The sequence below is a fragment of the Megalops cyprinoides genome, chromosome 23, assembly GCF_013368585.1.
Source record: "Megalops cyprinoides isolate fMegCyp1 chromosome 23, fMegCyp1.pri, whole genome shotgun sequence".
Lineage (NCBI taxonomy): Eukaryota > Metazoa > Chordata > Actinopteri > Elopiformes > Megalopidae > Megalops > Megalops cyprinoides.
The window spans coordinates 1,634,870-1,662,070 of record NC_050605.1 but is presented as its reverse complement, the minus strand read 5'-3'; the positions used below and the strand labels follow the sequence as shown (position 1 = coordinate 1,662,070).

Below are 27,201 nucleotides of genomic sequence, written 5' to 3'. Positions count from 1 at the left end.
TTGCAGTTCAGGAATCACCAATTAGGGTGACAGTTACCTGTTCTCGTTTAGGTTTCTTCACCCGACGCCAGCCAGCTCGTCACTCCGTGCCATTCTCACAACAAAAGCCTTCGCTGTCTCTCCTATTAGCTTTGAGAATCGCCAAGACTGCTGAATATTAACAGACAGACAGACCAATCGCAGTCTGGGTGTCAGCAGAGGATGAACATTCAATGCGAATTCCACAAGACCGAGATAAAACAGGATGTTTCCGTATAAGGGATCGACGCTAATCTCATTACGCATCTAGGGTCGCCATAAACCGTTCAGTCTAGTTGTCACATCGCGGCTGATACTCTTAATTTATTGGATGTCAAAAAGCCAATGTCTTGAAATAACCGTTAGCTGAAAACTACAATTGCAAGCTTCAATGTCCTCAGCTAGGATGTAACTGCCCTGAAGCAAAATAATTCGATGGACTTCCACCCAGTGTTTTCAAACGGCAGTCGTAAATGAATTGGTCATGGAGGATCGGGGTTCTTGTGGCGTACATCAGATGTGCATCATTTTTACTCTAATGTTTTCACTGTATCCTCAACATTGTCGCGGGAGTTGGATGTAAGTATTGTTGCAGATATTGATTTAGCCTGTGTCTGTCATTTATTTTCCGGTTTATAATTTTCTTGGCATTGTCTTCGAATATTAGCTGTTATAACATAAACGCCATATATGCATATTGCAAAGTTTTGTCGCCCCCAGGTTTTGCCAACATTTTGATTTTGTTCGCTGGTCATAGGTGGCTGGGCATTACATCTGTGGGAATACCCGAGAAGATGGGATGCACAAATCTACCGCTTTCAACCAAGCAGAAGGAGCTATGTAAAAGAAAGCCATATCTCTTACCAAGCATCAAAGACGGCGCGCGTCTGGGGATCGCGGAGTGCCAAACGCAGTTTAAACACGAGCGATGGAACTGTTCCACCACAAAAGAGCCCTCTGTCTTCGGATATGAGTTAACCAGTGGTGAGTAATTGAAGTTACATTCGAAACAGCTATCACGATACATCTGTGACGATATATACTGGCAGGAGCCCCGCGAAGTTGTCGATGCAATGGGCACAAATGAAGTCAGAGCTATCAGAATGATTGATTGCACATCTTAACCATAAAAGCAGTGGGTGTCAATGGGATGATTTGGCTGGGGATTTAAAGAGCAATTTAAGAATTTAACCTTAAATTTACGTGCGTAACGACGGCCACTGCTAAACAGAACTCTTATTTTACTTTGCGTTGGCGACTCAAGCTTTTCAGTCTCTTCCTATCCTGTAACTGTTATCTCGTGGTCTGGGATAATATATTTGATTCAGATTTAGGCCTGAAAAATACAATTTGTGGAACAGCTGCACCGGCAGCGCTTGAAACAACTCGCATCTGCTTCGATATTGTATACTCAACACACCATTTATTAGGTGTTTGAACACAGATACTTCGCGCCCCCAGTTGTAATCCAAGGAAATTTACGCAGATCCAGTAATGACTTGTAGTATTAGGCAGGTACTTGGCATTCAGTTTTCACGCGAACACCTTCCCTTTTACAGTTACCGAGATTTTAAAATAAACTCACCGTATATTCGTTAAGTCTTGTTTTATTTCTCTGAAAAGCATCACAAAAGCATCATAATCACACCATGCATTCAGACTCTATGTATTCTCGAAAAAAAACTCCGACTTTGAAGTGTAAGGACATTCGGGGATTATGTGCATTAAATATGCGGACAGTTCCAAATTACGGGGATAGGGTACGACTGTAGTACTCGGAACACAAATACTACTTTCACAGCGTTGTCAAGTGGGCACTGTTGCTCAATTACATAATTGCCTAAATCGGTGGTTATCCTCTTACCGAATTAGGATTTAACAGATTTGCTATGGATAACATATGGCCACATTAACGCAGTGTCGACGATATGAAGGACACATAATAGCGTTTAGATCGCTTGCAACAAATGTAGTGGTGTGGATCATGTAGAATGTGTGCAGTAAATGCCGGCTAAGGGTCTCTCTCTTATATATGATGCACTGTTTCCTGCAACGGACTGTCTGCTGCTTCGGCTGATCACTGTAGTTGAACGCACACACATACACATATACACACGCGCGCGCACACACACACGCACAACACTGAAATGACAAAATCAACAACAGTAACGAAGATACAGGTTAGAATGTTCACGACTCGTCAGCGATCAGTTCTCCTGATAACCAGACAACCTGATAACCCTTTTTGGTACCATGTATCATTGGTACAACATATTTTAACCTTATTGTTTATTGATGATGAAGTTACAATGTATACAAGCAATATATTATGTTTTGTATCTCAAGTATATAATGCTAAAAAAGGTTAAATACTTTCAATGGTAAAACCTAGCAATCAGTCTAATCTGAAAGACCTGTGTTGTCAGTAAAGAAAGTTAAAGTCTAGACCTGAAACCACACATTTGCCTTTGAGTTTTCAGCTGAAGCATTTTACCCTGTTCACACTGGTAGATGTAACATGGAACTGTAAGTTAGGAGACAGCAGATAGGCTGTGTTAGCAGAGCTGTTAGCATATGGCTCATGCTGGTCTTTCTGCCCTCTTTCTTGAACCCAGGAACAGGTCTCTTCTCTTGCCTACTATCCTCTTGAAAGGCATGATGGGATCTACAAAGGACTACTTCCTTCACTGGCGTTCTTACTCAGGAGCAATGTACTAAATAATGACTAGCATGAATGTACCAGCACTGTGTACCAATGCATGTTCACATACACTCAGTAACCACTTTATTAGGTACACCTCTCTAATACTGGGTAGGACCCCCCCCTTTGCCCCCAGAACGGCCTAAATTCTTTGTGGCATGGATTCAACAAGGTGCTGGAAACATTCCTTAGATATTCTGCTCCATGCTGACATGATAGCATCATGCAATTGCTGGAGATTTGTCAGCTGCGCATGCATGCTGCGAACGTCTCGTTCCACACATCGCAAAGGTGCTCTATTGGATTGAGATCTGGTGACTGTGGAGGCTATTGGAGTACACTGACCTCATTGTCATGTTCCTGGAACCAGTCTGAGATGTGTTTTTTGTGGCATGGTGTGTTATCCTGCTGGAAATAGCCATTAGAAGATGGGTAGACTGTGGTCATAAAGAGATGCACATGGTCAGCAACAATACCCAGGTAGGCTGTGGCATTTAATCAATGCTCAATTGGTATTAAGGTGCCTAATGTGTGCCAAGAAAATGTTCCCCACACCATTACACCACCACCTCCAGCCTGACACTGCATGAAAAGTGGGATTTTCGTCAGTAAGCAGCACTGTAAATTGCTGTGGAAGTTCAGGTTAATGACAGTTCACGGGAATTTGTAGGCAGCACAGAAAACTGCTGGGAACTGCCAGGAATTGACACGGGGTTTGAATTTCTGGCAGTTTTACAAGCCTGTGAAGTTTAGCAGTTGACCCCCCATCCCCTAGGTCTAGGGGCGGCTTTCACATGTAAATGTAAATCTCTGATATATATAGATGAACAAATGAATGTTTCAAATGAACAAAATGATCAGATTATCCCACATATAATTCACAGAATAATCGACATCAGTCGCGTAATTAGAACAAATGATTACGCTTGCGAAACACCGCAGATTGAAATTTGTGTGCTGTTGCAAAAGCTACAACATGAGATCGTTTAATTAACAAGGATGGCAAGTAATCCCAAATGTTTCCCTTAAATGTTTCACATTATAGCTTTCTTGTTACAAAATTCAAATTACAAAATGGCGCTAAATTTAGGTAAATCGATTTAAATTACTGATAATAAACTTTTATGCTAGGATGAGTGCAATGAACAATAACGTTTAGAACACAGACCTCACAAAAGCATTTAATGTAATTTAAATCAATAAATGCCATCCTTGTTAAACAATCTCACATTGTAGCTTTCGCAAGCACACCAACTACAGACAATCTGAGGTGTTTAATAATAATCATTTATTCTAGTTACGCGATTGGTGTCGATTATTCTGTGAATAATATTCTGCTTTATTGTTAATCAAGAAAGATAAAGGGGGACAACTTGAAAGTAATGATAGATTTAAAGGTAGTATTTCGGCTTCATAGATTGGAAACTGCATGTCCCAGAGGAAGTTGTGGCTATTCAGAAGGTTAATGTTTTGACATAGAGCTGACTAGATCTGCCCCCAGTAACTGAATTTAATTCCAGTAAGTAACCAGTATCATGTTCAATTTCTCACGTTTATAACAAATTAAATTTCATGAAAATCGGCTCAGACTTAAGCGAGTTACAGTCCATTTTGTAGAGAAGTCTGCATCTCTCAATACACATTGTATTCGTTTACTAGCGGATCTTGACCACTCCAATATGGCTATCACACAGACGCATAGCGGCGACATACAGCAGCGGCCAATGAGTTATCTACGTTTCTATATCTATGGGTGTAGCCATGCTGTCGATCCAACTCAAACCCACAAATAGAAACTCTTTTCTCATCAATCAGCGTAGATCCTGCCCATTACGTCCAGTTCAACTTGCTTTTTGACTCATAAAACTTTTTGACCCAACCAAAGGGGACTGATTCGCAATCAAAACTTTTTACAACACAAAAAAGACAAACTTGATTTTTGATTGCAGTGCGAGAAAATTGCTCTCAAAATTGTCTTCTATGCTTGCGTTAAAAAGACACAAAAATAACTTCAGCTGACTCAGTTTGCTGCCAATGTGATCCAGCAGACCGTTGAGACAAGGCAGGATGGACCCATGGATTCATGTTGTTTATGCCAAATTCTGACCCTACCATCTGTATGTCGCAGGCAGAAATCGAGATTCGTCAGACCAGGAGATGTTTTTCCAGTTGTCTACCATCCAGTTTTGGTGAGCCTGTGCCCACTGTGGCCTCGGTTTACTGTTCTTAGCTGACAGGACCCAGAGGGGTCTTCTGCCACCGTAGCCCATACACCTCAATGTTCAATGTGTTGTATGCTCAGAAATGCTCTTCTGCATAGCACTGAGGTAACGTGTTTATTTGGGTTACTGTCACCTTCCTGTCAGCTTGGAGCAGTCTGGCCATTCTCCTCTGACCTCTGTCATTAACAAGGCGTTTTCGCCCTCAGAACTGCCGCTCGCTGGATGTTTTTTGTTTTTCACACCATTCTGTATACACTCTAGAAACTGTTGTGTGTGAAAATCCCAGGAGATCAGCAGTTTCTGAGATACTCAAACCACCCCATCTGGCACCAACAATCATCCCAAGGTCAAAGTCACTTAAATCAGATTTTCTACCCATTCTGATGTTTGGTCTGAACAGCAACTGAACCTCTTGACTATGTCTTTGTGATTTTATGCATTGAGTTGTTGCCAGATGATTGCCTGATTAGATATTTGCATCAATGAGCAGGTGTACAGGTATACCTCATTAAGTAGTCACTGAGTGTATATCCCTAAGCTCCTGAGCTGTCCTTTTGAAGGTTAAACCTTTTGCTATTATTGACAAAAAAGACGCTGGTGTAAGTTATCAAACAGGAAAGCGACCTAGCAGCTTGTCAGTGCAGGAGCAAATGAATGAATGCAGAAATTTCGGGTGTCACGCATTCCGACCTCATTCTTCTGAAAACAGCTGGAAGGGACAGAAAGCTAGATAGCTAACACGACTATTGAGCTATGAGACAAACCACTACAAGATATGTTTTAAAGGGCAGAAAAATGATAGCTAACTAGCTAGCTAGCTACCTAACTAAGCAATATTACATAATATTGTGATTCGATGGCTTTTTTTGGAACAAAGGAACCTCCTGATCTCCCTAAGGCTCTGTGATTTGTGGTTTCAGGGACAAAGGAGACAGCCTTCATCTACGCCGTGATGGCAGCGGGCTTGGTGCATGCAGTGACCCGCTCCTGCAGTGCGGGCAACATGACGGAGTGCTCCTGCGACACTGCCCTGCAGGGCAGTGGCTCACCCAGCGAGGGCTGGCACTGGGGCGGCTGCTCCGACAACATCCAGTATGGCACCTGGCTCAGCCGCCGCTTCATCGACAACTCTGCCAGGAACACCTCAACCAAGGGGGGCAATGCCCTGCAGACCATGAACCACCACAACAGCGAGGCCGGTCGGCAGGTGGGGGGAGGTGGGGGGGCATTACAGGTGTGAGTTTTAGGCCAGTAAGACTTAGGCCAGCAGACCTAAATTTCATCTCAGCACCCCTAAATAATAATAATAATAATAATAATAATTATTGTTATTATTATTATTATTATAATTATAATTAAACAAATGAATGAATGAATTAATTATTTTCTGAAATCTCTCTGTTAGATTTTGCGAACTTGTCTGTTAGTGACGGGACAAACAATTACAGGTTCAAATGGCTTTATTCAAACAGGTTTAATGTCCAGTATTCTTTATAAAGTCATGATGTTACACACTCGGGTATAGTAGGTGGTGGCATGCACTTTTAACGTTGGTAGTCTGCCACAGCAGTGAAAGGAGAAAGAGAAGAAGTAGGTTAGTGAATTTCATGGTGCAGATTAAAAACACAAGTAAGTTGAAATGTTAGCAAATAAAATTGAATATTGTTCTGAGAATGTTGGGTCAAATCGGTTGTTATTACTGTGACTTATACCATGGCTTGGTTAAATACTTGTTTCTGATTGGCTGGAGGGGTGTAAATACACAGTAATAATGCACGGTTATGAAGTAGTTCCAGTGAAAGTGGCTTTATCACCGTTCGAAATTAGTACACAAGCTCATTCAACTTTACTGAAGATTCCCTTTACAACTGAACATAACGGCAACATTGTAATAACATTAGATAATGTTACAGTTAACAGCAACAATCAGAGCTCCAGGCAAAAAAAATATCTAGGAGCCATTAGCTCCTAAACTCCAAATATTTAGGAGCCAAATCAAATTTTCAGGAGCCAAAATATAGTGATTTCATATGCTACATTGTTACAGGGCTGCCTCACACTGCCTTTTCTTTCCCCTCTGTACTGTCTGCCCTTGTTTGCTCTGCCTTCCATAGTCTACACCAGAGGTTTTCAACCTTTTGGGGGCTAAGGCACATCAAGGGTCAATCCAGAATGTCAAGGCACATCAACTTAAAGTTGGTTATCGATTATGAAGAATGTCACACACATGGTGATAGGCTATAATGTCATTAGCGAGATTTGAACCATACTGCACTACAGCAGACTGTCAAATAGGCCTAATTACCAAACAGATAGTTCAATCAGACAGGAAATCGTATAATTTATTAAAAATGCATTTAAGTGCATTGGAGCAAGAACTTGTCGGACATTGTGCGGCATCATGAACAGCAACATACTAAAATAAAATAATACAAAACAATACAATACAAATAAAATAAAACAAAACATTACTCCATTAACCCTTTCTCGTGTACAGTCACACCGGTGTGATTAGCCATTTAGCGCGTATGCTAGGGCAGGTAGACGCAGGCGCAAGCGGAGATGAGAGTTCAGTACACAAACAAAACGTATGGCCATTTCTATTTTTTTTTCTTGTGGGTACTGGTGGCCAATGGCGACTGGCAGAAAAAAATGGTTGCAAAATTTGAAAATTAGTCGCCATCTGGAGCCCTGACAATCTTTTTGGCAAGAATGGAGGCCTTGCGACTTGGATGAAAATCAATGTACTGGACAGTCCAGAAAAATTAGGGAACAAGTGTAAAAATACAACAAAAGGCATAAAACCATCAGTGAAGATGAAATTAATAAAACAGAGGAAGGGAAACACGAGGACAACACAAAGAAATCAACAACATGGGCAATCAGGGTTTTAAGAGACTGGGTAGTTGAAAACGACGAGAAACATGATTTTGAATCATTAAATGCTGAGGGTCTTAAGATGCTGCGGTCCTTTTATGCAACAGTTCAAATACCAACCGAACAAGAGTACACAGTCTCAAGTTTTTTGGCTTTGAGAGGAGGGCTACTGTGAGTTACTGAGCTACTGTGGGCTAATGTACCATCTGTTGAAGAGAGGAAACGCTGGAGCCGGGTACTGTCATTGACAGAAACTAATGCTCACCCTTCAAGTTCCAGTCATGAAGCAATGGCGACCACCACAGTGCGATCAGAATTCCAAACGTAAAGTCTCCCACGTACCCCGTTTGATCTACCATTTTCAATGGCAAATTTTACATGGAAGGAATGGAAACGTTCAATTTAATTTCAATAAATGAGTACGATGTAGCTTATAGCCACCATTTCCATATACATACGTTTGACGGACACGAATGTAACGTTATCCACTTCACCAGCTAAGCGGACAATGTGTAGCTGGCTATATCAGAAATTTGTAGTTAGTGGGCTGAGTTACTGTAGTTTCAGTATTCAAAGCCTAGATATGTAACGTATAATATTTTTTAAATGTAGGCTAATATAGTACATTTTAAAATAATTAAAATTTAAAGTTTGGATGTGTCAAGCTAGCTATATGAATGGACTATATTATGCGGATATGCACATATTGTAATATATATTTTTGTTCAAAAATAATAAAATAGTAGCCTAATTTAATATGAGTGCTGAATTTGGTAAGTAGCCGTGGTATAAGCGGAATAAACCACTCCTGGTGGTGCAGTTCTATGGAAATAAATCACAAAAGGGTGGTGTGATATGGCCCGCGGCGAAGCCACCCTGAACTGCACTGCCAGTCGTGGTTTATTCCTTACTTAGAAAGTGTCTGGTTATTGGTGGTGTTCAGAAAGATTCTTTTTAGCAATTTGGTTCCTTTAGTTCAGTACAATAAAATGATTCGAATCTTTGACTCACTGATTCGTTCATTTCCATATCCGGTCAGGCAGCATACATGAATTTGAAAATAGTTTTATTGCATTTTAAAAATTACTCTACATTGTTCAAAACATTATGTCCATTATTAGCCTGCTCTGCGGCAAAACAGCTCAGGTGAAACCAAATTTCAATGAAATTAATAATAATAAAATTGTATACTTTGTCTTTAGGAAGGTAATTGAACCCCACATTTTAACATGCATAATAGCCTAAGTACATGTCATTTGCTAAAACTAAAAAAATGCACTGATGAAAAAAGAACCACGCTTATATCCGAAGCAAAAAACTTCGTTTTACAAGTTTTGAACGAACCGAGCCCAAACATTTTAATATATCTGTAGGTCTAGTCAGTGATGTTCCATTTTTATTTGTTGTTAATGTAGACATAGTACGCTACAAATGTGATACATAGCCTCATGTATCACATTTCTGTTTTGTTTTGTAGCCTACTATGTTGATTTGTCAGTATTTATTAATAAGGACTTTATTCTATGGGGCGCCAAATGTAACAGACCTTTATTCGTGGACAGAATGCCTTCTGTGCAATGAAACGCATAAATTCATTACGAAACCATATAACACCGTAACGCCTTTCAAGCAGCAAAGGCTGCTTCAACTTTCGTAGACATCAGTGCTTTGCTTTCGTAGACGGAATGCCTTCTGTAACTGCGGAGTCACGGAATATATTGTGCTAAATCCCTTTCGTGCACATAATACTTTCAGTAATATAGCATAACAGTTAAGTGAACAAAATGAACATTCGATGGCACGGAATGATGATAGTACAGCGCATTCTGCATTTTGTGCCACAACAGCATAAATTCTGGCCTAGGACATGTTACATGGACAGACTTACTTTTGCCTACAAAATGAGTTTCTTTTGTCCACATAGTGCGAAGTGCATTCCGCCTTTTGTCCACAAAATGAAAAGCACAATGGTCAATCCAGTGCATGAAAGGAATTATCCGTTTTGTTTTCTGTGCACGAAAGTATGTGCTCTCTTCAATATTTCATGGACACAATGCTAACGCGTTTGTGTTTTACATGGACAAAAGGCGTTACGGTGTTATATGGTTTCGTAATGAATTTGTGCGTTTCGTAGCACAGAAGGCATTCTGTCCACGAAAAAAGGTCTGTTCATTTGGTGCCCCATATTATTCATGTTAAAAGGAAATGTGATGTCAACATTAAATAAATTGTAGCCTACGTAAAATTGCAGTTGTGATAAACAAGAACTGCGATACATTGTGCGCACCTAAAATATGCTACTGTTAAAAATGTAAACAAAATGTAAAACGTAAAATAATATTCCCAGTAGATGAGCAAAATAATATTTAATAATATTTTTAATTCCTATAATAATGTCACGGAAGTGCTCTGATTCCTTTTGCATCGTCACAGTCAATGGCGGATGTAGCCCGAGCCTGCTATACTGAGAACTAGCGATTCTGGCAACACATAGTCACCAGATCTTCATAGTCAGTGACTCTTTTGAGGGGAAAGGAACCTTGTCAGCATAGGCAGTGAATCTTTGGAGTCTGAAGGAACTGTTGTACTGAGAACTTGTCAACAGTTCATCAGGTCAGTAGCGGGAGTTTAGAGTCTTCGTTGTAGGGTTCGTGGTAGGGTTGCCACCTCTGATTTGTGAAAAACCGGGACACTTGGACCAATTTTTTTTATTAGATGTATTATAATAGATTATAAACAACTATTTAACTTAATGAATTTTGGCAACCTAACACTGACATTTCTCACCTCTTTTTCGCACTTACTTTATTGCCACAATCCATAGATATGTAGCTGTGGCCGTGAAGCACTCCGTGGTACCTATACACTGCTAAGCTCCGATATTGCTATCCTGTCTTCCTCTGGTGAACCTTTATTTGTCATAAAAGTTAAAATGACTAGATTTTTTTTTTTTTTTGCGTTTGCTTAATACAAAACTCTGGTGCTTCTTTGTTATTGCATGATTTCCAACACTGTTTTTCCTTCATATTTAACTGAAATTTTGGCTGGACACAAAACACAGGTGGCGGAGAACGGGTCTCCTTTGGGCCTTACCCATTCAGAAAAGTTTTTTTCTTTTCGACCAGTCTGAGTTGTACGTTGTAAATCGTTTTTTTTCTTTGACGCTGGGGTAAAAGTATAGACATGGCCAATCGTCGCTGGGTTTTACCCGTTTACGGGCACAGGATTGAATGTATAAACATAACCAGGAAGAAAACAGAATACCAGTAGAAGGAAACCAAATGAGGTTTTATTTGAAACTATGAAATTCTAAATTAGAAGTACATTTTCGCAAAAAACCGGGACAATTTGTGTCCCGGGAAAGATTATTAATTTTCCAGGACAATCACTTAAAAAAGGGACAATCCCGGCAAAACCGGGACAGGTGACAACCCTACTTCGTAGTCACCGGATCTCTTGCATTGTGCCACATCGTCAGCATAGTCAGAGAATCTTTCGAGTCTGAAGGAACCGTTGTACTGAGAACTTGTCAAAAGTACATCAGTTCATTCAGTACACAGTGGGGGCGTTTGGAGTCTTCCAGAGTCAGTCACATGCTGTAGTCACCATGGTCAACATGGTCACTGAGCCGCTGTGCCGAGATGGCCAGTAGGAGGTGTTTCGAGTGTTTTAGTGTTCAGCCATTGGCTAGTTGTCATAATGAACGTACTGCTGATACACTTTTGTGATAGGCTGCTTCATGGACAGACCGCACAGCTAATATCCACTGGAAGGAAAGTTATAGCTACTATGCCAGCTAATCAGCACGCATGTTTGCGAAGAGGAAGGAACGAATCTTATAGGCTAGCGATTCAGTACATTCACCTCAAATATTAGTTCAAAAAGATTTGTTCGTTTACGAACTGCACATCACTACTGGTTATAATTCCATCGTGTGAATAGTGTCAAAGAACATTAGCTGACGTAGCTTGCTAGAGATTATCGGCTAATGTAGGAGAGTATAGAGACTCTGTAAGACAGTAAGAGAAGGAGGCACCTGAGAACAATTGCCCGGTGTTATTTGTTATTGTAAATAGTTATTTCTTTGTTTTGTTTGTTGTATAGCACTATTAAACATCTTGTCTTCGTTCACCCCAATCTCTGTTGTCGTCACATGTTTGCCGCTCGCTGTCCTGTCACAGTGGCACTAAAGACTGCAACATGCAAAGCTAAATAGATTTGATCATACCGAGACCTACACTGTGTTTGTAAGACGTGATGAAATGAAGGTATGCAGTGGTGAATGGGTCTGATCGCATGACTGTGTGAAGTGAAAGCTGCACACTAGGTGTTCTGGGAAAGGGAACGTTAATCCCCTGTGAGTGATTTTGATGAAGGAGGGCAGCATAACTAAAGTGAATAATGCACTGATCACACAGAAGGCTTGTTCCTCACATGGGTGCACATCATGTTTACAGTCTGTCTCTTCTCTTTTGAAATGGTCAAATGCAGCACAGAAAGGTTAGTGAGTAAAGGCTGAACACTGAAGGCAGTTATTCATTCCAATTCATACGTCTTTGGAAAGAGTAGAAGAAGCTTGCGACAAAAAGCCTTGTTACTACAGATGCCAAGACATCTTAATGTCTAAGATCTCTTGACACCGGAGTTTAATCTCTCTCAGGTCATAACCTCTAAATCAAGTTCACTTTTTGTTCCCCCTCCTCATTGTTACATGAGCAAAGATCACTTGAAACAATTACACATTTTCTAAATGTAAATCTAAATTTGAAGCAGTTGTTGCTTTAGGAAAGCCTAAGCCTTGTAGTAAAACCAGTGGCGTTTCTAGCATGTCATCCTGGGGTGGGCATATGTGGGGTGGGCAACTATATCCAATATGAAAAGAGTCACAACTCAAAAACCTCTCTTTATGACTGTACAACGCAGGTTACTTTTCATTCAAAAATACTCCGATAAAAGCTGTAGGCCCACATATACAACAGTAAATGCAACTACAGTTGTGCTATTCCCACATGACAAAAAATATCACAATTGCTGATTATTTCCATTTATACTGTAATTGCAGTTATTAATGTAGTTTGATAGACATGAAATTTACAGAAATGAAGGATCAGAGTGCAGTACTAGCAAACTTAATGCAGAATTACAGGCTGTGATTTTCAAGCCTAGTAAGACAAGAATATCAGATGTAAGATAGCTGTGTGTTTTCTTTTGGAACACTGAAAAAAAGAAATCTGAAATAAAACAAATTATCAACTGGTGTAGTCTATAGGCTCCTAAGGCAAAGATCTATAACACAAGAAGAAACTTTCTCCCTCTCCCTGACTGCTATGCCCAAGGAAAAGCAAGTTTGTTTACCGCGAGAAACTCGCCAATGCTTTTAACGTAATATTTAGATTTTTTCGACCTGACTTTGCCCTAGCAGATGTGCGACACTTTCACCAGTAGCCATGTCTGTGCTGATATTTTTGCCAAGTAGATATAGCCCGCACATGATACTGGACACATGTTTTTGGAAGCCACTGTCTCGGTCAAGGGCATGTTTCCTATTTGTGAAGCCACGCTTGGTGAATATATCCTCCTTATCACCGGCACCAAACCTACAACACGGAAAACAGAAAACTGCATCACACTGTGCTGAATACTCCAGCCACGGTCGAGACTGGTACCAGCTCGCGCTAAAGCATCTTGTCTTCTGGCCAAACATACGTTTAAGGTAACCTTCCAAAATTGGCTGGAAAGGTTTATCATTATTCAAGTCCCAGTCTTGACAGTGGAAGCATTCAGGGGTGGCAGGTCGTGTATTTTTAATGTCGAGTGCTGCCGACACTGAAGCAGGGCTAGATTGGCAGAAACACCAATGGTCTGTGGTCTGGGTAGACCATTTTTGAATAAGCCATCTATCTATGCATTCTTAAAACTCAAGAAACGTAACTGCCCAAGTAAGCTTGCTAGGTTACTTTAAAACAAATCAGCAAGGAACTATAGCGACTTAACACCGGTTAATGTTAACACTGGTCAAGAAAGCGTTAGCTGTAGGTATATGTAATGTAGTTTTATATAAACATATCCACACTGAGAACCATGATGGTGGGTTCCCACAGTTCCAATTTATTAAATATTGAGTCTTCAATGCTGAGGAGATAGGGCTCTGACCCCTTTATTTCCCTAGAACAATAACTGAAGGAAATTCTTATTTCTGATATTGACAGATTCTGCAACTGACTGATCACACAACCTTATTCAAGCAACAGAATTTTATTCATACAAAATCGAAGTCTTTTTTTTTTTTTTAAAAAAAACTGAAAACCACAAGTACTCTCTAAATTAATGTCACCTCATAACTAGCTTCACCATAAAATGATTTTTTGAATTTTATCCACATCAGAATATTCACCTCAGCATTTACATCACAGATAAATCAACAAGTTACATTGAATCAAGAGCATCCATTTCTCTGCAACCAGTTTCCCTCACAGTCCCAAACTCTGTTGCTTCCTAATAACCTTTCCCCTAACAGAAACACAGAGAACAAACAAACAAAAAACATAGTACAACGTCCCTTTTTAGCGCTATTCCATACATTATAGCAGTTAAACGTGGGAAGCAGGAGCTAACGGCTATGTTTCTTTTAAACTCAGTTCTCTGCCCCAGATCTGATGAGAAAAATCACGTCCTCCATCCTAATCAACTGCACGCAATTCTTTATGTGTTTGTGGCTTTAGCCAGTCTCTGTACTACTGGAGCAACCTGCATTGTAGCTAAATGTCTGGTTTAGTAATGCTAGCTTTGGCTAGCTAGATAGCAGTTTTGTAACAATACTCTGGTAGCACTGCTAACGCGAGTTCAGGTCTCTTGGAAGGGCACTGTTATGTTAGTTCGCCGTGACGTGATAATCCTTCACAAACGACACAGTCTCGGAAGGAATTAAAATAATACTTTCCTGCAGCTTGTTGAACCCTGTTCAACCAGCACCGGCGCTTCCCAATCTCTCCCTGGGTTCTTGCAGAACAGGTTCCGCAATTTTACTGAAGACTGCCAGAATCAACTTCCCTCGTCTCGGCTAATTTTCTCCCTCCCTGCAAGCACCGGGTAAACTCGGAGAAGATTCTTGTTGAACGCTGACCGGTTTTTTGTCTCACCCGTCCTCGGTAAATTGAACTTCGGTTTTATTTGCTCTCCCGTGTTATTTCGCTAACTAGTTTAATCTCACTTCTTTTTAGTTTAGCTGCAGTTTTTTTCTCCTCTAGCTAGCCAGGTCACCCGCTCTGTTCCTCTCCCCACCTCTTCTGCCCCCCCCCCCCCCTCCGGAAATAACTGCCAATTCCCTGATTATTTTTTGTTCTGGAGAGAGCCATGATTTCTCTATATTCTTACATTCCCCCCGCTTGTATTATGCCGGTCCCTCGGCATAAAGGCCCTTTACATTTCCATTATCAGTCTTTGGGGTGGCTTGCCCTTGTTACTGCGGTCTGCCGCCTGGGAGCCTCGGCCTGGGCTTCATCATCTGTAGTTTCTTGTTCCCCTTGTGCCAGGTCCCCAGTGAGTGCCATCCTCCTTCCTCAATAAACCAGGGGCAAACCACAGGGAATCAATCCCCTCATTCGAAGCATGGGGGGTGGGTTCATCTGGCTCTGTCTGGTTCCCCAGGGGGTTACTGGGAATGGGCAGGATCTCATTTGATCTCGATGGATAACTCACTCCCCACCACCCTTCTCTGGTTTGACTGTGAAAACAGGGAGGTCAGGACTATTCTGCTTCACCACAAGGTAGGGTGTAGCCTCCCAAAGATCTTGTATTTTCTTTCGACCCCTTGACTTGTGGTTCCGGATCAGCACCCTGTCCCCTGGATATGCGGTCATAGGTCCTTTTCCTCGACTGTGCTCCCTTTGTTGCAGTCTCCAATGCCACTTCACAGGCCAGTTTGAGCCTTCCATGGTGCTCCTGCACCCAGTCATCCAGGTTTGATGCCCCATAGTTGTCCCCTTCCCGCCCAGTCTGTAGGTCTAGGGGCAACCTGGGGTCAGCTGCGAACATGAGGTAAAAAGGTGAGTACCCAATGGAGGTGTGCCCATGTCCATTGTAGGCCAAGACCAACTCAGGGAGATGCTCCTTCCAATGCCTTTTCTTCTCAGATGGCAGTGCACAAAGCATCTCATGCATGGTTCTGTTGAATCATTCACAGATACCATTCCCCTGTGGGTGGTAGGGAGTGGTCCTGCTTTTGCCTATTCCATACAGCTTGCACAGCTCAAGAATGACTTCGGATTCAAAAGTCCTGCCCTGGTCAGAGTGCAAGCGGGCTGGGCAACCATAGTAGGCAAACCAATGTTTTACCAGTGCTTGAGCAGTTATCTTTGCTGTCTGGTTCTTGATAGGAACAGCCACTGTGAGGTGAGTGAACATGTCCATCAGAACTAACACATTTTTGTATCCTTCACATGGCTCAAGCACTGTATAATCCATAGCCAAGACCTCTCGTGGTGCTATCACATTGCTGCACGTCAGGGACGCTCTGTACCTCAGGAAAACATCTCGAGCCAGACACCTTTGGCACTCCCTCACCCAGCCCTGTACCTCTATCCATTCCGATCCAGTAGTATTTCCTTCTCGAACTGTCCAGTGTTCCTCTCTCCTCTCTCCCCAAAGTAACCTCCGTGGTCATGGTGAGCTTCAAATACCACTTTATGTAACCCACTTGGAACGACTAACTGATAAATCTCCTCCCAATCCCTGGGATGGATTATGGTTCTATATAACACCCCTTGTTTCAGTTTTAACTTACACCAATCCCTGAACAGTTTTTTTGTTTCGGGGTTCATCTCATCAGTAGTGTTGCAAGGTGGTTGTTGGTCACTCTTCCTGGCTTGAAATACTGGTCCAATTTTTCATCATTACATTGTAACTGCTGCAGGGCCTTTGCATCTGAAACGTGTACACAGGGACGCTTTGACTTCCTGGGGATGAATGACGAGGAAGTCAACAGTCTCTGGTTCAACGGGGTTATGCAGTCTGGACAGGGCATCTGCATCACCATTGACCCTTCCTGGATGTATCTCATTTAAAAGTCAAACTCAGCTAATTGGGTGGCCCAGCGCTGGCAGTATCCACGTACTTCAATGGGTTGTGGTCTGTGAACACAACAAACTTGGAGTAAAAGAGGTATTCACAAAATTTTTCCATGACTGCCCACTTCAAAGCTAAAAGTTCTAATTGGAACGCACTATAGTTTTTGTCATTGCGTTCAGACCCTCTCAATCCCCAACTTGCAAAGGCTACCTCCCGCTCTTTTACCACCCTCCTGCTCCTGACTCAAAATGGCCCCCAGGCCCTTGAAACTAGCATCTGTTGTCAATAGGAATGGTTTTGTCAGATCTGGGTAGGCTAAGATTGATGCAGCTGTAAGGCGCTGCTTAAGTTCCTCAAAAGCAACAGTACATGCCTCATCCCAAATAAAAGGAGGAGCTGTCTTCCCACCCTTGGGTTTTCCTACAAGCCTGTGCAGTGGAGCGGCAATTTGTGAGAAGTTCGGAACAAACTTCCTGTAATAGCTCTTGAACCGCAGGAGTTGGGGAACATCACATGGGCACTGTGGGATGGGCCAGTCCTGTAAGACCTTAGTCTTTTCACTGTCGACTTGGATTCCTTCCGCCGACACAATGTGCCCAAGGAACTGTACCTTCTCCCTCAGTAGGTGACACTTTCTTGGCTTAAGTTTAAGTCCACTGTCTCTGAGCCGGGAGAAGACTCAGTGCAGTCTGTCAAGGTGCGAGTCAAAATCTTTCGAGAAGTCAAAATGTCATCAAGGTAAATGAGAAGCTTGTCAAAGAGGTAGTCCCCTAGCACCGACTCCATAAGGTGCTGGAACATTGCTGGAGCATTGCTCAGGCCAAATGGCATCCGTGTCCACTCAAAGAGCCCAAATGGTGTAGTCACTGCTGTTTTAGCCTGGTCAGCTGGGTCCATAGCAACTTGGAAATACCCAGAGGTTAGGTCCAAGGTGGAGAATAACTTAGCCTGACCCAGAGCTTCAAGGGACTCCTCCACTCGTGGCAGGGGTTTGGCATCTCGGTAAGTGACACTGTTAAATTTCCTGAAGTCACAGCAAAACCTGACTGAGCCATCCTTCTTTGCCACAATAACAGCAGGAGAGGCCCAAGGACTATGACTGCGCTGAAGGATCCCTTGAGCAACCAGATCCAGCACGTGCCTTTTGAACTCTTGGTAAACATGGGGTGACACTCGTCAGTGACGCTGTTTGATAGGCTCTACTTGCCTGGTTGGAATCTAATGATAAATCACTTCAGTATAGCCAAAGTCACTGTCGCGTTTGGAGAATACAGCCTCATGCTTCCTGAGCAAGCGGGTTAGTGCTTCCTTCTGCCCACTGGTTAGACCTTGGGTGTCTACATCTATGGGCAAAGGTAACTCGGGTGTTCTGCCCACCGTCTGCTCACTAACAGCTGCTGCCCTGGCCTTAACCAGAAAGTGGGCATTAACCTCTTTCTGGGCACTGGTTATTGTTATTGCTCAGCCTCAGCACTTCTTTGTTGAGCATGGTGTTTTTCTGGTCGAGGACAGTCCTTTTTAATATGGCCAGGCTCATTACAGCGATAGCAGATGTATTGCCCCAACTCATCCTTTTGGGGGGGGCTTCCATCTCCGTTCTCCCAAACCCTCACCTGACCTATTGCTGGACGCTACTGACCTCGCTGTCAGCTGGAGTAGGTCATCTTCACGCACTGCAAGTTTTTCAATGGCCTCTGTAAGGCGCATCAGTGCTGCCGCACAGCCGGTTGCGTGTGTCACAGCAGAGCTGTGGCCCCTGGCTGCATCTAGAGGGTTAGCTGCTACTCCGCCCACTTCTTCCTCTGACCAATCAATTGCAGCTTGCATCAGACCTGCAAAAGTCAAAGTTGGCTCCTCATAATTTTTCTTCTTCATCTCCCGCCTTGTAGACCAAGCACCAGCTGCTCTTTCAGTACTTCCTCACTGGGGCAACGACTAGGGTCACTCTTTCAGATCTTATTTACCCTCTCTCTCAAATCATAAGCAAAGATTCTAATGGTTTCATTAGCCCCTTGCTTACGGTCATAAAACTCTTTCAGAGGAGTCCCTACTGGTACCCTGTCTCCGTACACTTCAATTAGAGATTTGAAAATCAGCTCCACATCGGTGGAGTCCTCGGGGAGCGAGAACTTGACAGTTGCTTTAGCCTGCCCAAAGAGATGGTCTTTCACAATCTCTGCTTGGTCCTCGTTAGGTATTTTCCGTATGCGAAGGGCTGCCTTTGTCTGTGTGACCCATTCTTCAACGGTGGGATCTTCCTGTTTGAGGGCTGGGCCACTAATGTCAGGTACCTTTTTATCTTTTGGGACATACAAGGTGGGAGATGACTGCACTGCTGTTTGGTTCTCAATTACTGTCTTAGCCAAGGACAAGGCTTCAGTAAAGTGTTTACAAGTAAAGCTTCCTGCTCTTTAAACCTTTCTTCTTGTTTCTTTAATTAGTTTTTCAGGTCACTAACCTCATCCTGCAGTTTTTCAGCCATGTTTGCATGACGTGAATTCAATGCACATTAACGTAATCCTGTTTGTGGGACACCAAAAATGTAATGTAGTTTAGGGCTCTGACCCCTTTATTTCCCTAGAACAATAACTGAAGGAAATTCTTATTTCTGATATTGATAGATTCTGCAACTGACTGATCACACAACCTTATTCAAGCAACAGAGTGACTATTTTATTCATATACAAAATCGAAGTTTTTTTTTTTAAAAAAACTGAAAACCACAAGTACTCTCTAAATTAATGTCACCTCATAACTATCAAATGCGAGTGCGAGTAAACTCTGATGCGAGTAAACCTTCCACATCGCTGCCGCATCAACTTTACAGGAGACCACAAAAACTGTCAAAAAACCATTTTGTCGTGAAAAATGAGATAGTGGTGGATTCAAATTCCTAAAGTGCTTATCTATCATCCCCCTTCTTTTTGAAACTGAAAGTTATCTGTAAATATGAAAAAAAACAATAAATATCAAGGCAAGTTGGTCCTCCGAGAACTAACGGGAGAAATCGTCGTCAGTTTCCTATTTTGTTGCATTATTAAAACAAGCGCTGGCATATCATATGTTTCCGTCTTTAATACAGTCATGCAGTTCACCCTCTCACATTCGCTGTGGTGTCAATTTGCAACACAAAGCCATTCTTATAAAAATGTAATTTAAAAAATACTGGATTTATGACTGAAACCTGAAGGAATGGCCTTCTATGGTGGGAATGTTGACAGCTTTCTTCTTCTGTGGTGTGTTGCGATACTTTCTACTTCTGTGGTGGGAGTTTCGATTGCTTTCTTCTTTTGTGGTGTCATAACACAATGCTGAGCATTCATTGGTTCTTGAGGGGGATCAGATGCACCTTGTCCTGTCTGACTGGGAAGGTGAGGACAGCGATGATGAAGAAAACATTCCGGACTTGGACAAAAGTATGGTTTGTGAAAGTGATCACGAAGCAGATTTCAAAGAACCATCAGAGGATGTACCATTTGCTGTTGTGACTGATGAAGCTGAAGATGCCATCAAGTTTGTTGACTTCATTGACTCTGAGTGTGACCAAAAAATGGAGGCAATCCTCAATTTCAACTGCGGTTGCGGTCGAAGGCGAAAAGAAAACTCAAAACTCGGATACGAATCCTGTACAAAGAAACTGTCTTACGAACGCATATACGAACTACGCAGTATGATCAGCGCGTTGTCACAGTCGGAAAAGGACATGTTCATCATGGGACAACCTTTCAGTAACGGGAGAAGGAGTGACATGACGAACGATAACAAACTAATTGCCACCAAGAGTATACTATTGTACTGTATGGATGTACTGTACTTTGTATTTTATGTCATGTATGTTGTGAAATTGTTTTAGCATTTCAATAAAAGTTATTCAAATGCAAATGAGCACCCACAATGAACAATGGCAAGGATTTTCCAACCATCAGCAGCCATTAGTCCTCCAGCCTTTCATAGTCAATGGCATACTGGGATAGCTTGTCTGTCACAGCTGGGTAGGTGAGAATGACTGCAGAAGAGAAAAGGGCTGATTTCTCAGAAGTGTGGTTTGCACAGTCATGATGTTTTATTGAGCATTACGGCCAAAATATTTGGTCAATCTTGACAAGTGATGCTTCATTTTGTAGCTCTGAATCTGTACTTTATTATCTTGTGATAAAACAAAAATGGCAATTTTGCGAATGTGCCCCTAAATCATGCGTGCAGTCACATATCAGCATTTACATCACAGATAAATGAACAAGTTACATTGGTTGCATTCCATTATGTCACACATTTGAAATAACCAATGATTCATTAGAGAAATATAAAAGCGAAGATAAGCCATAGACTATATAAATTAAGCTAAACCTTTAATTTAACTGATTTTTCATAGGGTGGGCAAATGAGCCTTTTGGGTGGGCAATGCCCACTCCAGCCCACCCGTAGACACGCCCCTGAGTAAAACAAGACAAGACACAAAATTTCTTTGCCCGTTTCCAGAGAATTGCATTGTGGCTTACAACTTGGTCCTTCCTTGGTCATTTAAGTTCTTTAAGGAGAGAATATGGATTCAGGATGACAAGTCTGGCATCATGTGGTACCTTTCCTTCATTCACTTTTTTTATGGATGCATTTTTTTTTACCACAGTCAGTGGTGTGTAACACAATCGGGGAAACAAAGGGACATTTGACATTACAATGTTGCCCTTTTTAAAGAAAAGGTTTGAAGGGTGCTTAAAGTAGCATTCACAATATGTGCCTAGCAGTTTCCAAACTCTGATGGGCTTATTTTGATTTTGATCATTTCTGTGCTAGTGTATATGTTTCTTATAATGAGAGTGTCCACAAGAGGCTTAAAAACAATAGAATAGACCGATACAAGGAAATGGAATGGGCTATATAATTTGACTTCATGCCACTTAAACTATGTAATGTTAATGTTATAACAGACTATAAGGTTTTTTGAATTGATTTCGATGACGTGATTGATTTTTTCCTCCGGGCAAGGATTGCGTACTGTTAATTGTCCGGGAATATGGAATGCATTGCCCACTGCATTTTTTATTGACAGATTTGCATGCTTGCAGCTAAACAAATAATGCTAATCAAATACTATATTTAATTAATTTGAAGTTGCCCCTGATTTGAAAGCACACTGTACATGTCAAAGAGGAAAAATCAGCAAATTCAAGTTGAATTCAAGTTCACAAATGGCATTTCTTGTGTCCACACATACATTTCTGATACCCCAGAATCCCTCTTGGTGGCAAGACTCCCCTTTTCATCACCATTTTGAATGAAAATGAAACATTTTCATGAAGTCCACATCTTATCAGCATGTAATTAGGTACAGTATGATGTGTTTGTGTATAAATGTAGTTTTGTCTAATCAAGGCATTATTTCACAAACAGGATCCAGTTGAGTTGAAAGTATGATTACCATCTGGTTAACCACAAATACCGTGGCTGTCAGGGCACAGGCACAGACTCAGATGCAGACCAGATGCACTCAGGTTCTAAGTTGTTTTATTGAAGTCGCAGGGCAGGCACGGAATGTCAGAACAGGCAGGGTCAAAACCAAGGAAGCAGTCCGAAGCAGGGCAGACAAGGGGCTGGGGTCGTAAACAAGGCAGGCGAGGGTCGGGACCAGGCAGGCAGGCGGATCAGGCAATTAGGGCAAAACAGCAAGCAGAGACAAAGTTGAGGAACAGGCAAGGTCAGCACAGAAAACTCCAAAACAGAATATACAGGCAGGAACGAGACAGCCCCCTCCCCCAAAAATAAAACAACACTGCAACGAACTGGCAACAAGACAGACACAAGCAGGGTAGATATAGGGCTGGGCTGATGAGGAGATGGGATGCAGGTGGGCAGGCAGCTAGGGGGCCGGAGTACTGACAGTAGCAATAGTCAGTAGTCATATTAGTTTTTGTTCTCAGTTTTTTAAAATTATGAATGGCACAGATGTAAAACTACCATTTCTTAGTTGAATTCCTTATTCCCGAAGAAATGTTTTTACAAGTCACGTGATTGGTAGCCATATTGGATTTTTTGTGAAATATTGGCTGCATCCGAATACTCAGTATGCACTAACTTCGGTTAAGAATGTACTACCTGACCGTTACTGTGGTATGTACTATTGAGTATGCAAGCGAGTAGTAAGGACACAATTCGGACGTACTCCACCGCCATCTTACTTGTCCTTTGACCCAGATGTTTAAATGTTTACATGTTTTAAAAATCAGTGTGCTTTACTTAGCTGACTGTCAACCTGAGGTAAAATGAAAAGCTAATGTTACGTAACAAGCCAATTGATTTGTTAGCTTAACCAAGTTGACTACATCGCCGTCTTTTTTCTCTTTTTTCCCGGAGAATTCTTCTTTGGTTATTCGGGCTCCAGCTGACTTATGGGATAGCATAGTGTAGTACGTTTACATACTTCGGATGTAGTAGGTCAACTGGGTACCGTTTGACTACTATTAAATGCCTACTAAGTATTCGGACACCCTACGGATTGTGTCGTACTGCTTTTTGCATACTATATAGTATGGAAGTATGAGTATTCGGATGCAGCCATTAGAAATGGCAAGTTCTTGAAGGAAGTAGTTTTCCTATTTGAACTCTTTTCTCTAAGCTTTATTTAAATAGTTAATTTTGACAAAAACCTCAGGTCTCAATTCACGTTGCATTTTTCCACAATAACGCAGTGGTACCATACGACCTCTATTGATTTTGTAATTGAATATGTTTACCTGTTTGAATTGTGAAATCTGCCATGCTGATTTTTGAGTTTCTACCTTAATACAGCAGCAAAGAGAAAACATAATTTGCCATTCATCTGCATCACATTGGTCTGTTACAAACCATTAGTGCAAAAGTGGCTATAATCAGAATGAAATTTTGTGTCTGTACATTTTCACCATTTTGTGATACACAGATCTTAGACATTGTGCTTGTGTTTGGTCCCCATTAAATTGTTTCTTGTAGGTGTAATTACTTCTAATTTTATTAATTTTGTTATGATCATATTAATTTCTACATCTCTCTGTTTTGTAGTTTTGTATGTTTTTGACAGACCTCCATAGTACAGACCTCCATACTATACATACAGGGCTATATTGTGTATTACAGATATATAGTGTATGGTATAGATGTACACCAACAAAATGATACTTCAGTAAGCATTTGGTCCTAGCAAAAGATACAGAAATATCAAGAGCAGTGGCTCCTTTACGTGTGTAGTTTCCACTCGTTGGATGTGACCTGCCCCTGTTGAATGACCCCTGGTAATTGTGAGGTCAGCCTCCAGAGAAGAGTCTCCCACACCATCACTGTCCACCATTGGGTCCACAGGAATGCCAACCAGTCACCACATGTAGAATATCAAAAAATAACAAAGGGGAGAGGGTTGTTCACCACGCAGATTCAAATCCCATGAAACGAGACAAAACTTTTTCTATGCTGCATTGCCGCATTGTCTGTTTACCATGGTCACCACAGCAATAGAGTGGGATTGTTTGTCATCCCAGAGTCCCCCACCCATCAGAAGGCTACCCGCAAGGCTTGTGGTCAGCTGATTCTTTCCCGTGTTCCGTTTACACAAAACCTTTTGAAACTAGTCTTGCTCTAAGTCTTCACAAAAACTACAAAGTGCTGGGAATTGGGTGCTTCCAGGTCAGACAGCAAAGCTCTTGAGATGTTTGACATTACAATCCTCAAATTTTTATTTAAACTTGAAAACATTTTATTTGTTTGTTTTTTCTCTTAGTTTTAGCGTTGTAGTGCTTCAGGGACATTATAGAACAGATTTAATGACTGACAATTTAGTTATGCAATTCATAGTTTAACTATCATACCTCTTAATAAAGTATGTATTTTGTAATTGTTAAGCATTTTAATTATATGAACTGTAATATTGTATGATGTATTGACAGTTTTGACCAGCATTTTTTGTATGCACTCTTGTTCATATAGTCATTAGCATTATTATATCTGCCTATGTACATTTCTTGGCAAGTCAGCCTGGAATGTAAACATAATAAAGCAGCTTTTCAATTTATTTTTAAAGGAAATGTTTTAGAACTGCTCTCCATGTTTACCTCAAAGCGGACAGGCACTGCCATTCTAATGGTGCCCCCCCCCCTTTCTCCGTAGGCTGTGGCGAAGACGATGTCCACCGATTGCCGCTGCCACGGTGTCTCAGGCTCCTGCGCGGTTAAGACGTGCTGGCGGATGATGGCGCCCTTCGAGCGGGTGGGCAGCTTCCTGAAGGAGCGCTACGAGGCCAGCGTGCAAGTGCTGGACCGCTCAACGAGGAAGGTGCGGCGCAAGGAGAGGGACCAGCGACGTGTGCCTGTCGGCAAGGAGGAGCTCATCTTCCTCAACAAGTCGCCCAACTACTGCCTGGAGGACCGGCAGCTGGGCGTGGCCGGCACGCGTGGCCGGCGCTGTAACCGCACCTCAGTGGGGGCTGATGGCTGCAACCTGCTGTGCTGTGGGCGTGGGTACAACACCCATGTGGTGCGGCGCGTGGAGCGCTGTGACTGCAAGTTCATCTGGTGCTGCTATGTGCGCTGCCGCCGTTGCGAGAGTATGAACGACATGCATACCTGCAAGTAGGGGGGCGGGGTCACCACCCCCGGAAAACTAGACACAAAGACAGCCAGCTGCAGCAATGCAGGGATTCCTTCCTCACTGTAGACAGTTGGGAGGTGGTTGTGACATCAACAACTCAGGAAAAATTGAATAAATATTTCTTCAAAAACACAAAAACTGTAATGAACATGTAGAATAGGTCAATGTGTAAGCTGTTTTGTGCTATTCAGTGCGGTTCCATGTGAGTATACATGACTTAGACTCGAGGAATCAATCAAGATGGCTTTACTCTCAATGTGAGAAGATTGCTGGCCTATCAAGGTACATCCACAACAGCAGGCTCAAAAATGTCAGTTGCACCAGAATTCACAGTTTAGCCCAGCGATAAAACTCAGAGCATCTGCTGTCTTGAGGCCAGCCATACCGGCTGCTTCAAAGCCCCTGGAAAGACACATCTGCTGAATATGCCCCAACTCTTTTATGAGGAACAAATGGCAGCACAAAAACAGCCTCTGAGCTTCAACAATACTTCCTTAAAAGCATTGGTGTGGACATACCATAGGGATTCAAGATACAGAGGTGAATGGCTGAATGAAGAGACAATGGCACAGACTGAGACAGAAATTAATGCAAAGGGAACACTATCCCAGGCTGACAACAGGTCTCTGAAACTAGAAGAATCATGTACACACAATTTGATTTTGAAGATTTGCAAGTCCATATGCCTGGACATTCTCAGCATTTATGCAGACAATATAATAATTTACAACATTTCAAGAAGCGCAGTTAGAACCACTTTTAGTGTAATTGTATATTTCTTTGAAATAGAGCTCTACTAATTAAACATCTGAAATCAAGTTGAACTGCTTTTGAAATATTTCACCTGTTACATCAATTTTTCATACATGAATGGTCCAAACAATGCATTTCTGTGTAATTTCAAGAGGGTATTGTGCAACACTTTTGTGCAACAGTTGTTTATTTTTCTTTGTAAAGTTGAACTACACATGCAATGGAAAATTTGATGATAGAAGAGCTGCTTAATGAAAAAAAAACATTAACTGTACAGGTCTTTGATGCTTAGACAAAACAAAACAAACCTATATTTAAAATGAAAGTAGTATCTTTTGTAAACAGCACTGAATTGTTTTGAGAGTGTAAATATTAACTTATGCAAAAACCTCTTTTAAGGAGAAGCCCTGCAATGAGCAACTTCATGTCTGTTTATTTTTTGTATATTGTATATTGTATTGTATATTGTACATATTTTTGTCTCTGCTTACAGTTTTTCTTTGTTGTGACTTCATTCCGAGATATTTATGACCAGATACTATACATATCAGTGAGCAGTTTGTCAAAGGAAAAAGATCCAGCCCTTTGGTTCACTTGATTTGTTTCAAATCTGCTTGCTTTGAGTAAAATGAGGGATTGTAGCGACCAGTGAGGAAGCCTCCCTTACTAAATATGGTTCATGGTGACATGTGCCTTGGAAAGCAGATTACTAACAACATAACTAACCATTAACATAATAACAAGAAATTTTTTTTTTTATTATGTAACAATATTATGATGATGGTTAGAATATTCTGTTATGTTAGTGCAACATACATTCAACATAACGGTGACGTACTACCATTAGAAAAATGGACAAAGTTGGGAAATTTCATGAGAGAAAACAATTCTGAAACACAAAGAGGAAAAAAAAATAGAGATATACTGTGGATACTAATTTCAAAGATCATA

The 27,201-nt window shown here is 41.6% G+C and overlaps 1 protein-coding gene across 1 annotated transcript; it reads left to right on the top strand.

The window, feature by feature from the left end:
- The first annotated feature begins 239 nt into the window (after positions 1-239).
- wnt16 (wingless-type MMTV integration site family, member 16) lies at positions 240-25,482 on the top strand. Its single transcript, XM_036517920.1, has 4 exons — positions 240-597; positions 776-1,002; positions 5,862-6,148; positions 25,018-25,482. Exons 1-4 carry the CDS (start codon positions 503-505, stop codon positions 25,480-25,482), a joined length of 1,074 nt encoding a protein of 357 aa, XP_036373813.1. The 5' UTR covers positions 240-502.
- Positions 25,483-27,201: the final 1,719 nt, after the last annotated feature.